Consider the following 12,158-nt stretch of genomic DNA (forward strand, 5'->3'; position numbering starts at 1 on the left):
TTTCTTCAGCCATTCGGTGGTGGACTTGCTGGTGTGTTTAGGATCATTGTCCTGCTGCAGAACCCAAGTTCGTTTCAACTTGAGTACACGAACAGATGGTCGGACATTCTCCTTCAGGATCTCTTGGTAGACAGCAGAATTCATAGTTCCTTTTATCACGGCAAGTCTTCCAGGTCCTGAAGCAGCAAAACAGCCCCAGACCATCACACTACCACCACCATATTTTACTGTTGGTATAATGTTCTTTTTATGAAATGCAGTGTTCCTTCTACGCCAGATATACTTGGACACACACCTTCCAAAGAGTTCCACTTTTGTCTCATCGGTCCACAGAATGTTGTCCCAAAAGTCTTGGGGATCATCAAGATGTGTTGTGGAGAAATTGAGACGAGCTTTGATGTTCTTTTTGCTCAGCAGTGGTTTTCTCCTTGGAACTCTGCCATGCAGGCCATTTTTGCCCAGTCTTTTCCTGATGGTGGAGGCATGAACGCTGACCTTAACTGAGGCAAGTGAGGCCTGCAGTTCCTTGGACGTTGTTGTGGGGTCTTTTGTGACCTCTTGGATGAGTCGTCGCTGCGCTCTTGGGGTAATTTTGGGCGGCCGGCCACTCCTGGGAAGGTTCACCACTGTTCCATGTCTTCGCCATTTGTGGATAATGGCTCTCACTGTGGTTCGCTGGATTCCCAAAGCTTTGGAAATGGCTTTATAACCCTTTCCAGACTGATAGATCTCAATTACTTTCTTTCTCAATTGTTCCTGAATTTCTTTGGGTCTCGGCATGATGTGTAGCTTTTAAGGATCTTCTGGTGGACCTTACTGTGTCAAGCAGCTCCTATTTAAGTGATGCCTTGATTGTGAACAGGTGTGGCAATAATCAGGCCTGGGTGTGGCTAGAGAAATTGAACTCAGGTGTGGACAACCACAGTTATAGTATGTTTTAACAAGGGGGGCAATCACTTTTTCACACAGGGCCATGATGGTTTGGATTTTTTTTCACCTTTAATAATAAACACCTTCATTTACAAATTGCATTTTGTGTTTACTTGTGTTGTCCTTGACTATTGTTTAAATTGGTTTGATGTTCCGAAACACTTAAGTGTGACAAACATGCAAAGGAACAGGAAATGAGGAAGGGGGCAAACACTTTTTCACACCACTGTATATATATATATTGTAAGGGATCTTCCCGGGGTAGGGTGAGTTTGGACACAGTTCACAGCAGACTTGGAATTTATAAAGCAGACCTTGGCGTTTATTCGTGGTACAAACAGTCCAACAAACAAAATATACAGCAACACCGTGCTTCTTGTGTATAACAGGAACAAAATAATAACAAAAAAAAACAACCTAGCCCGGCTGGGCGCTTACTAACAGGTTCTTCTCACCTATCTGACACTTATAAACACAGCGTCTTTCGCCTGGATATCGCAGGGTGGGTTTTAGCTCCAGCAGTGGCTGTGCTTGCAGCTTCCTCCAACACACAGACTGTTCATTTCCCTGGCTGAGAGCAAACACCTGCAGGCCCGCAGAGCCTTTACCTTCCCAGGCTAATTAGGATCAAAGCTCACCTGATCCAAAACCCAGAACTGGATCGAGGGATGGGGGGTTTGGAATGACAGGTCCCTCTACCAAACCTACCTGCCATTCCATATAAACCCAGGCCCGGCAAGATTAAATAACAAATGCTGCTGAGAAACTGATCCATCCTGGACTTACCATCTCACACTGTGTAGCAACCTAGGTGAGATGTACACCCCCTCAACCACTTCTCCAGTGACATGTCTACATATCCCCCCCCTCTTTTTCAGACCGGAGGGCTGAGCCTTTTGTCCCCACAGACAACTCACCCTCGACAATGCGTCAGCATTTGCCTGTAATTTCCCTGGCCTGTGTTCCACAGTGAAATTAAAGTTTTGTAAGGACAGAAACCATCTAGTCACTCTTGCATTTCTCTCCTTGTTTAACTTCATCCATGTTAGGGGGGCATGGTCTGTCACCAACTTGAATTTCCTGCCTAGCAAGTAATACTTTAAAGATTCTAGGGCCCACTTCACTGCCAAACATTCTCGCTACACAATGGCATAATTTTTCTCGGCCGGGGTTAGTTTTCTACTCAAGTACGTCACCGGATGCTCCTCACCATTCACTACTTGTGAGAGTACTGCACCTAAGCCTGTGTTAGAGGCATCTGTCTGGACCAGAAATTCTCGCCTGAAATTGGGGGTAACTAACACAGGTGATTGGCACAAGGCAGACTTAAGGCTTTGGAAAGCCTTCTCGGCCTCTGGGGTCCACGTGACCATTGCTGTCTTTCCGCCCTTTGTCAAGTCAGTTAGTGGAGCAGCAACTGAGGCAAAGTTCGGCACAAATCTACGGTAATAACCCGTAATACCCAGGAAAGCTCTAACCTGTTTCCTTGTCAGGGGTCTAGGCCAATTCTGTATTGCCTCAATTTTATTTAGCTGTGGCTTAATCAATCCTCTCCCAACAATGTAGCCCAGATATTTGGCCTCTTCTAGGGCTAGAGCACACTTCTCGGCATTTATGGTCAACCCTGCATCACTTATGGTATCCAACACGGCCTGTACCTTACAGAGGTGACTTTCCCAATCAGGGCTAAAAATGACCACATCATCGAGGTAGGCGGCTGAGTAATCCCGATGTGGTCGCAGAATCAAGTCCATCAACCTCTGGAAAGTTGCAGGCGCTCCATGTAACCCGAATGGCATCACTACATACTGGAATAGCCCATCAGGGGTGGAGAATGCAGTTTTCTCTTTAGCCTCGCCAGAAAGTGGAATCTGCCAGTAGCCCTTTGTGAGATCGAGGGTGGTTATGTACCTGGCGTTACCTAACTTCTCAATCAACTCATCTACCCTGGGCATAGGATAAGCATCGAACTTGGAGATCTCATTCAACTTTCTGAAATCGTTACAGAACCTCCAAGTTCCATTGGGCTTTGGGATTAGCACAATCGGGCTGGACCATTCACTCTGTGACACCTCAATTACCCCCAGATCAAGCATACGTTTTACCTCGGCAGATACGGCTTTCCTACGTGCCTCCGGTATCCTATAGGGCTTTAGGTTTACTCTGCTTCTAGGCTCAGTTTCAATGTGATGATGGATGAGGTGGGTACGCCCTGGGAGGTCAGAGAACTTGTTTTTGTTTTTCTGTAAAAATTCCAGAGCCTCCTGTTTCTGTGACACTGATAGAGCATCACCTACCTTGACTGGAGGGATTGGTGGTGACAAATTATTAACAGTATTTGTCGCCACCAAGGATTCCCTGTCTTTCCAGGGCTTGATCAAGTTTATGTGATAAACTTGGAAAGGCTTCCTTCTACCTGGTTGGTGCACCTTGTAGTTCACCTCACTGATCTTTTCAACAATTTCATAAGGACCTTGCCACTTCGCTAAGAATTTACTCTCAACAGTGGGGACTAGTATAAGGACCCTATCGCCTGGGTTGAATGTCCTGATTCTTGCGGACCGGTTGTAAATTCTACTTTGGGCCTCTTGAGCTCTCTGGAGGTGTTCCCTTACCAGGGGCATTACAGTGGCTATACGGTCCTGCATTTGTGCTACATGCTCAATAACACTCTTGTATGGGGTGGACTCACTCTCCCATGTCTCTTTTGCAATGTCCAGTAGACCCCTAGGGTGACGACCATAGACCAACTCGAATGGTGAGAACCCTGTGGACGCTTGGGGCACTTCCCTAATAGCAAACATGAGGTAGGGTAATAAATGATCCCAGTCACGACCATCTTTTCCCACCACTTTCTTCAACATATGTTTCAAAGTTTTATTAAATCTCTCCACCAATCCGTCCGTCTGGGGGTGGTATACAGAGGTACGGATGTGTGAGACTTTAAATAGTTTGCATAATTCCTTCATCAGTTTTGACATAAATGGCGTACCTTGGTCAGTTAGGATTTCTTTGGGGATCCCAGTCCTAGAGAACATATAAAACAACTCGCGTGCAATTGTTTTAGATGCAGTGTTTCTTAAGGGTACAGCCTCAGGATAGCGGGTCGCATAATCTATGACTACCAAAATATACTGGTGTCCTCTAGCTGACTTTACAACGGGACCCACTAAATCCATGGCAATACGCTCAAAAGGCACCTCTATAATAGGGAGCGAAACCAAAGGACTGCGAAAATGTGACACTGGGGCACTAACCTGACATGTGGGGCACGACTCGCAGTATTTTTTAATGTCATCATATATCGCCGGCCAAAAAAACCTCTGGAGAACCCTCTCTCGCGTTTTGTCAGTCCCCAAGTGTCCCCCAAGAACATGGTTATGTGCCATGTCAAGCACCTGACGCCGGTACAGCTTAGGTACCAGAAGCTGTTCCACAATCTCATCCTTAATCTTATTGACTCTATAGAAAAGATCATTAGTCACCGAAAAATGTGGAAATCTTTTTTCAGCCTCTGGTTCCTGAGGTACCCCATTCATAACAGCAACCTGCTCTCTCGCATTTTTGAGAGTGGGGTCCTGTAATTGTGCAGCGCCAAAATTATCCCTAGACACCTCTAAGTCTAGTATATTTTGCTCAGTGGGAGGAGCCTCCTCCTCCCCAGCCAGGACCTGCAAAGGAGAACAATCATTTTCATCCTGCACACTTCTATCATTCACAGGGGACAAAGCAACCCCCTTAGAGGTATCCCCACTCCTTTTGGGGATTTTCCTTTTTTCCCAGAGAGCCCAGAATAATGGAAAATCGCGCCCCAATATTACATTATGCATGAGGTTTTTCACCACACCCACTTCATATTGTACGGTGCCTTGTTCAGTCCCGACTTTAGCCAGCACTATAGGGTACACTTTTGTATCACCATGTATGCACACAACACTCATATGCTTTTTAGACTCTAAGTCCCCAGCCACCAGGCTAGCATGCACCAAGGTTACGAGGCTTCCCGAGTCCATTAACGCCTCAACGGGAAGGTCATTGATGGTAATATTGCAGATTTGCGGTTCAGTCTCTAGTCCAGGAACTGCAGCACAAGATGGTTCCGCAAACAGCGACTGACGCCGGCTAGCGTCACACTCCATGGGTTCAGTGGTAAGAGGGCAATGGGCAGACACGTGTCCCGCCTCATGGCATCTCCAACACTGGATAGGGCCTGGTCTCTTTGGCAAGGAGTCCTTTTCAGAGCCCCTTAGCCACCCGGGACCATCACCAGTCTTTTGTCCCTGAGACACCACTTGAGCCCTTTTCCCTCCATCAGCACCCCTCCACACTCCCCCAATAGATGGAAGTCTCTTACCAGCTGACGGCACAGATCTGGCGCTCCGGGGAGGTGAAGATGCTGCAGGAACATCACGGAGGTAGTCCTCAGTCGCCTGGAACCTCTCCACAAGGTTGACAAGTTCGTTTGCATTCTTAGGATCACCTTGTCCCACCCAGCGTTGCAGGTCAGTAGGAAGCGCTCGGAGGTAGCGATCCATCACGACCTTCTCTAGGATTTGTGCAGGAGTAGAAGTGTCTGGCTCCAACCACTTTCTTGCCAAATGGATTAGGTCATACATCTGGGACCTCGCTGATTTGTCCAGACTGTAGCTCCAGTTGCGTACCCTCCGGGCACGGACTGCAGTAGTAACTCCTAGTCGGGCAAGTACCTCCTCTTTTAGCCGAGTATAGTCCTTAACCTCTTGCTCACTGAGGTCATAGTAGGCCTTTTGAGGTTCACCTGTTAAATAGGGCGCAATTACCTCTGCCCACTCAGCGGCTGGTAACTTCTCTCGCTCAGCCACGCGCTCAAATACTGTTAGATAGGCCTCAACATCGTCCTCAGCAGTCATCTTTTGCAGCGCTTTCTGCACAGTCCTTCTCCCAAAAAAAATCTCTGGAGCGGCTCCCATCACTGTGGGTGGATTAGCAACCACAGGCGCCTCTCGATTTACTATCAGGTGCTCGATAAGTTGTTGTTGGCTTTGGCGCAAAGCTTGCAACTCTTCCTTATGCATCTGCTGTTGTGCAGCCATGGACTGTTCATGTCGTCTATTGGCCTCTGTCTGAGCCTGCTGTTGTTGCAAACTCACTTGCATAAACTGCTTCAGCATCTCCTCCATGTTGCTGGACTGTTCTTGGAGTGTAGTTGCAGCTTTCACCCAGGACATAAGCAGCTGTAGCCAAGTCTGTCCACACCGTTGCCCCTAGCAACCGTGTTGCCCGCATTCTCCACCAATTGTAAGGGATCTTCCCGGGGTAGGGTGAGTTTGGACACAGTTCACAGCAGACTTGGAATTTATAAAGCAGACCTTGGCGTTTATTCGTGGTACAAACAGTCCAACAAACAAAATATACAGCAACACCGTGCTTCTTGTGTATAACAGGAACAAAATAATAACAAAAAAAAACAACCTAGCCCGGCTGGGCGCTTACTAACAGGTTCTTCTCACCTATCTGACACTTATAAACACAGCGTCTTTCGCCTGGATATCGCAGGGTGGGTTTTAGCTCCAGCAGTGGCTGTGCTTGCAGCTTCCTCCAACACACAGACTGTTCATTTCCCTGGCTGAGAGCGAACACCTGCAGGCCCCGCAGAGCCTTTACCTTCCCAGGCTAATTAGGATCAAAGCTCACCTGATCCAAACCCAGAACTGGATCGAGGGATGGGGGGTGTGGAATGACAGGTCCCTCTACCAAACCTACCTGCCATTCCATATAAACCCAGGCCCGGCAAGATTAAATAACAACTCAGCAGCATATTGCTGCTGAGAAACTGATCCATCCTGGACTTACCATCTCACACTGTGTAGCAACCTAGGTGAGATGTACACCCCCTCAACCACTTCTCCAGTGACATGTCTACAATATATATATATATATACACATACACACATACAGTATATATACACTGAGCAAAATTATAAATGCAACACTTTTATGTTTGACCCTATTTAGCGTGATCTGAACTTAAACATCTATGACTTTTTCTATGTACACAAAAGGCCTACACATAAACTGAGTTACTTAACGCAGTTACTTTAGAGGGTAACAAGTAATCTAACTGATTACTCTTCCCCTCGTGGTAACGCCGTTAACATTACTTGGGTGGCGTTACCGCAATTACATCTACAGCCCAGGACCAGGTAGATGGGACTAGCTAATGAAGTGAATACCACTGCCTCCATCAGTGAGATTGACACCTCGCGAGCCCCATCGCCTGGTATGGATTTAAAGGGGAACCCCTACGCCGAAATAACGGTCAGAAAAGGAGGTGGGGACGAGCGAGCACCCCCCCCTCCTGAACTGTACCAGGCTGCGTGCCCTCAACATGGGGGGTGCTTTGGGGAAGGGGGGCCCTGCGCTCCCCCACCCCAAAGCACCTTGTCCCCATGTTGATGAGGACAAGGGCCCCTTCCCAACAACCCTGGCCATTGGTTGTCGGGGTCTGCAGGCGGGGGGCTTATCAGAATCCGGGAGCCCCCTTTAATAAGGGGGCCCCCAGATTCAGGCCCCCTACCCTATGTGAATGAGTATGGGGTACATCATACCCCTACCCATTCACCTGGGGAAAAAAGTGCTAGTAAAAAAACACAACACAGGTTTTTAAAGTACTTTATTAGACAGCTCCGGGGGTCCTCTTCCGACTTTGGGGGTCTTTTCGCCAGGTTCCTTTGCTATCATCTGCTCTTTTACCGCTAGCTCTTTTACTAGCGGAGGAGCCCGGCTTTCTCCTTTGTCGCCACCAGGGTCTTCTTCCGACTTCGGGGGTCGTCTTCTGACTTCGGGGGTCTTGTCCCGCTCTTCGCTTCTTCTGCCGGGCCTCCGCTATCTTCTTACAGCTCTTTTACTAGCGTTAGCCCGGTCTTGTTGCTTGTCGCTGCCTTCTTCTTGTTCTTCTTGTTCTCCTTCCTTCCGATGTTGACACAACGCTCCCTCCAGCCGTAATGGCAGAGACGCGTTGTGCAGTGACTTATATAGGCATAAGAGGCAGGGTCATCGGGTGATGTCACATGGTGACCCCCGTCCCTTATGATGTCACAGTCCCGGGGGAAAGAACCCCCCCCCCATTTTGAGGGCACGCGGCCTGGTACGGTTCAGGAGGGGGGGTGCTCGCTCGTCCCCACCCCCTTTCCTGAGCGGCTGCGTGCTCGGATAAGGGTCTGCTAAGAACTTTGGGGGGAACCCCACGCCGTTTTTTCGACGTAGGGGTTCCCCTTTAAATCCATACCAGGCGATCTCAATCTCACCGATGGAGGTGGCGACATTCACTTCCTTCGCTAGTCCCGTCTATAGAATATTAAAAAAAAGTCAGTTACTTTGCTGAGTAACTAATTACTTTTCCAATGTAGTAACCGAGTTACTACTGCAATTACTTTTTGGGGGAAGTAATTTGTAACTTAACGAATTACTTTTTTAAAGTAAGATGACCAACACTGCCTATCAGTGCCCACCATTGCCCACTTGTGCCCCCATGAGTGCCCACCAGTGCGGTTTATCAATGCCCATCAGTGCTGCATATCAGTGCCACCCATCAGTGCTGCCTACCAGTGCCCATCAGTGCCCATCGTCGGTGCCCGTCGCGCCCACTCATTGGTGTCACCTCATCAGTGCCGCCGTATCAGTGCCCATCAGTGAAAGAGAAAACGTACTTATTTACAAAATTTTATAACAGAAACAAAAGCTAAATTTTCGGTCTTTTTTATTTATTTAGAAAAAAATAAACACAGAGGTGATCAAATACCACCAAAAGAAAGCTTGGGTACAGTGTAGCATGACCGCGCAATTGTCATTCAAAGCACGACAGCACTGAAAGCTCACAATTGTCCTGGATAGGAAGGTGTATAAGTGCCCTGTACTGAAAGGGTTAAATTTTGTGTAATTACAGTTCTACCATCTAAATTGGACATAGACCTGAAGGAGGAACTGGAGGAGGACAAAGAACATGAAGTCACGTGCTCAGTGTATGATGTGGCTCCTGTCCAATATGTCGTTTTATCAGTGACCAGGGGAGAAGAAACAATTTTCAGGAGAACATATGAAGAGGACTCCGGAAGAGGCCCAAAAAACCTGACGGAAACATTTAAGTTTAACGCAACACGTAGTAACAACCTGCAGGACTTTGCCTGCCAAGTCACGTTAAATCTTCCAAACGTCACCAATACCACTGTGCATACATCTCCTGTCACTGTCAGGACATATGGTAAGTCAGATCCTCTATATACTCTACACATTCTATAATAGTTTTCTGAAATCTCTTTGCTCTGCCTATAAATGCCTGCTTATTTAATCATGACAATGTTATTAAAGCACAATTATAAAAAAAAACTAAAAAAGTACCCGTATTTTTGGAGAAAAATACATTCTATGTAATGGATACAGGCAACGTGGACAGGTTTTTGAGTATTTTTGTGGAGTGATGTTAAACTAATCATATCCCCACTTATCACACCAATTTACCTTTTCAGCATTATCTTTCAACCAGGGGCGGACTGACCATTTGGCCACTCGGGCACTGCCCGAGGGCCCCAGGCCACTAGGAGGCACCATCAGGGTTACCAGCCTCAGTAAAACCAGGGACAGTATGTAAAAATCTGGGTTTTATTTACTTCTATCTCTGAAATGTCCCGACATCCTTTTGGTCTAAAAATCCAGAGATTATAGCTGCCCCACCTCTCCAGTACCTTCTCAGCCAATAGAAACATGTCTGTGTATACATGTATGTGTATACTGTGTGATAGTACACTGTGTGTGTGTTTGTGTATACTGTGTGGCCCCATAATCTCTGATTGCCTGGGGTCCCCATAATCTCCTATTGCCCGGGGGCTCCATGAGTTGTCAGTCTGCCCCTGCTTTCAACTTTTTTGTATGTTTCCAATGTGCATCATTTAGCCTGCAAATAGGCTGTGGCTGAGATGATAAAGAACACGTGGATCAGTGATACCAAAGATAGGGAAGTCCATGTCTAAAAAAGTTGGTAAAAATTTGCTTGCTCATTGATATGCCTTCCCAAGCCAGGCTATGGTTAGCTAGGTGCTGAATGAGGGAAATGTAATAGATTCCTTCATCTACGCTAGCGCCATCCTGACATCTATTGTATTATGATAACTGGCACCCACGGCTGTCTGAATATCTGAACAGTGACTGCATCTGATTAGATGCAGTCACTGTTCATCCAACACAATACAGAGAACTGGGGTCGAGTTCAGAGTACTGGGGTACTGTACTGATAAGCACTGTCCTGTCCTGTTTTGTCACACGGTATTTGCGCAGCAAATCCCCGATCACACCGATGAGCCCGGAGGAGCTCTTGAGGAGCGTCGGAGGGTGCTGGGGGGGATTTCCTCTCCCACTGCCTCTAAAAGCAACCTAGCGATTAAACAGCCACTATGATGACTTTTACATTGCAGGGAAATCACCTGCTGAAAATAAAGATATCTGGATGATCCTTGAAGCTGCAGGCATCATTCAGACATTGTAATGGAAAGATTTCTGCGCTGGACTGAGAATTCACCTACTATGGAAGCAACACCACGTGAGATATACACCATTAACCATAAAATTCCAAAAAGGTTGCGCTTATACGAAATAATAAAAATAATTCAAATTAACCCAAATAAATAAATCTTAAATCCCATGAAAGAAATTATAAATAACAGTACATAAAGATATAAATAATAAGTGAATCTCCTAAAAAATTTATTTACGTGAATAATCGTGAACTTCATATAGATATGTTAGATATAAATGTCTCAAAAAACTCCAAAAGCAAAAAATTCCTATGAGAAAATTCTTATAGAAAACACGAATTCAGATACGGAAAAGAAAACGTATATGGAAATCTGTCCACAGTCCATAAAAAGTTTTGAATGACGACTGGGATATTTTCCTCAATAAAGTGACTTGTGCTGAAGAAATTTTCACAATAAGGTGATTTGTATTGAAAAAATCCCACCACCAGATGCAATGCACGCTTACCAGCTGTGAGAATTTCAAGCGCATGTGGCCTTAACACGGCCGGGGCCTTTCTCCTTGAAGGGGTCTCCACACACAGTCCAATCGTCTGGACGATCCGATCGGTGAGATCCTCTGGCAAGGTCACCTGGCTCCGCTTAATCAGCTCTCAACTGATACCATGTGGTATGGCGAGGGGTAAATCGTCGTTTGCTCAAAAGAAGGGAAGGTGGAGCAAACATAGGTAAAACCCGTAGGGCACTTTTATTAAAAAAACGTAACAACAAAATAACAATCGTATAAATATAAAAAGAACAGAATTGTGGCCGGCTACAGAACACGCGCCCGTGCTTAGATACGAAGATGTAGCGCGCAGTGACGTCAGCACGTCGCTCTGCCCGGCGAATTTTGTCACAGATTTGACGTCGTCATGGGGCTCCGATATTATGTTAACCCGGGGAAGTGGTTAAATAGCTCACTGGATCAGGTTAGGCTGCTCGCAACAGACAAGGCTACTCTCCAATGGATACTCCAGCATGTTGCCAGAAAAAACATGCATACATGGAAAGCAGGGGCGTTGCTAGGTCTACAAAAGATCTGGGGCTAGAGCCTATAGCAGCGTAGAAAAGAAAGTCATACGCTTGGGCGGGCATACACATGTATAGGCCCTTGCACTACATGGTTTTGGTAAATCTGAAGACAAAAATCCACAGAAAATCTGATAGTGTGCATGGGGCTTGCCAACCGCCTCCTGTACATATACGTCGGCACTTTGAAGAGGGATATCTCGGTAACGGCAGCAGCTGCTGCCACATCCGAGATATCCGTCTTTTTAGAAGCTGGTCGTGTTTACGATAATGGTGATCTCTGCGGCAGATTCGCTGCAAGATCACCGTTATCGGAGGCGGGAGAGGTGCCACCACCCTCCCGCCTCTCACCCACGCCCTCCGCCACTTACCGGAGCCGTCAGCAGTGGCAGAGGCGATCGGGTCCTCTTGGTGTCTGGGTATGGAGACGAGTGAGGCTAAGATGGCCCCCACCCGTCTCCATACCATAGCAGGGTAGAAGCAATGTCAAAACGTCACTTCCACCCATACCTCTTAAAGGCACATTTTTTCAATGTCATTTTTTTCAAATAACAATTATTTTTTTTATTGCATTTTAGTCCAAATATGAGATCTGAGGACTTTTGACCCCCACATCTCATATTTAAGAGGACCTGCCAGGCTTTTTTCTAT

General features: G+C 46.7%; 1 protein-coding gene across 1 annotated transcript in view; it reads left to right on the top strand.

The window, feature by feature from the left end:
- The window catches only part of LOC143961063 (intercellular adhesion molecule 1-like), an 88,442-nt gene that overhangs the window by 48,492 nt on the left and 27,792 nt on the right, over positions 1-12,158 (top strand). Inside the window, exon 3 of the mRNA XM_077470204.1 lies at positions 8,855-9,169. Within this exon, the coding sequence (XP_077326330.1) occupies positions 8,855-9,169 (315 nt within the window). The remainder of the gene's footprint in view (positions 1-8,854; positions 9,170-12,158) is intronic.

The sequence above is a fragment of the Lithobates pipiens genome, unplaced genomic scaffold, assembly GCF_037356315.1.
Source record: "Lithobates pipiens isolate NorthernLeopardFrog02 unplaced genomic scaffold, aLitPip1_a1.2 Scaffold_8, whole genome shotgun sequence".
Taxonomy (NCBI): Eukaryota; Metazoa; Chordata; class Amphibia; order Anura; family Ranidae; genus Lithobates; species Lithobates pipiens.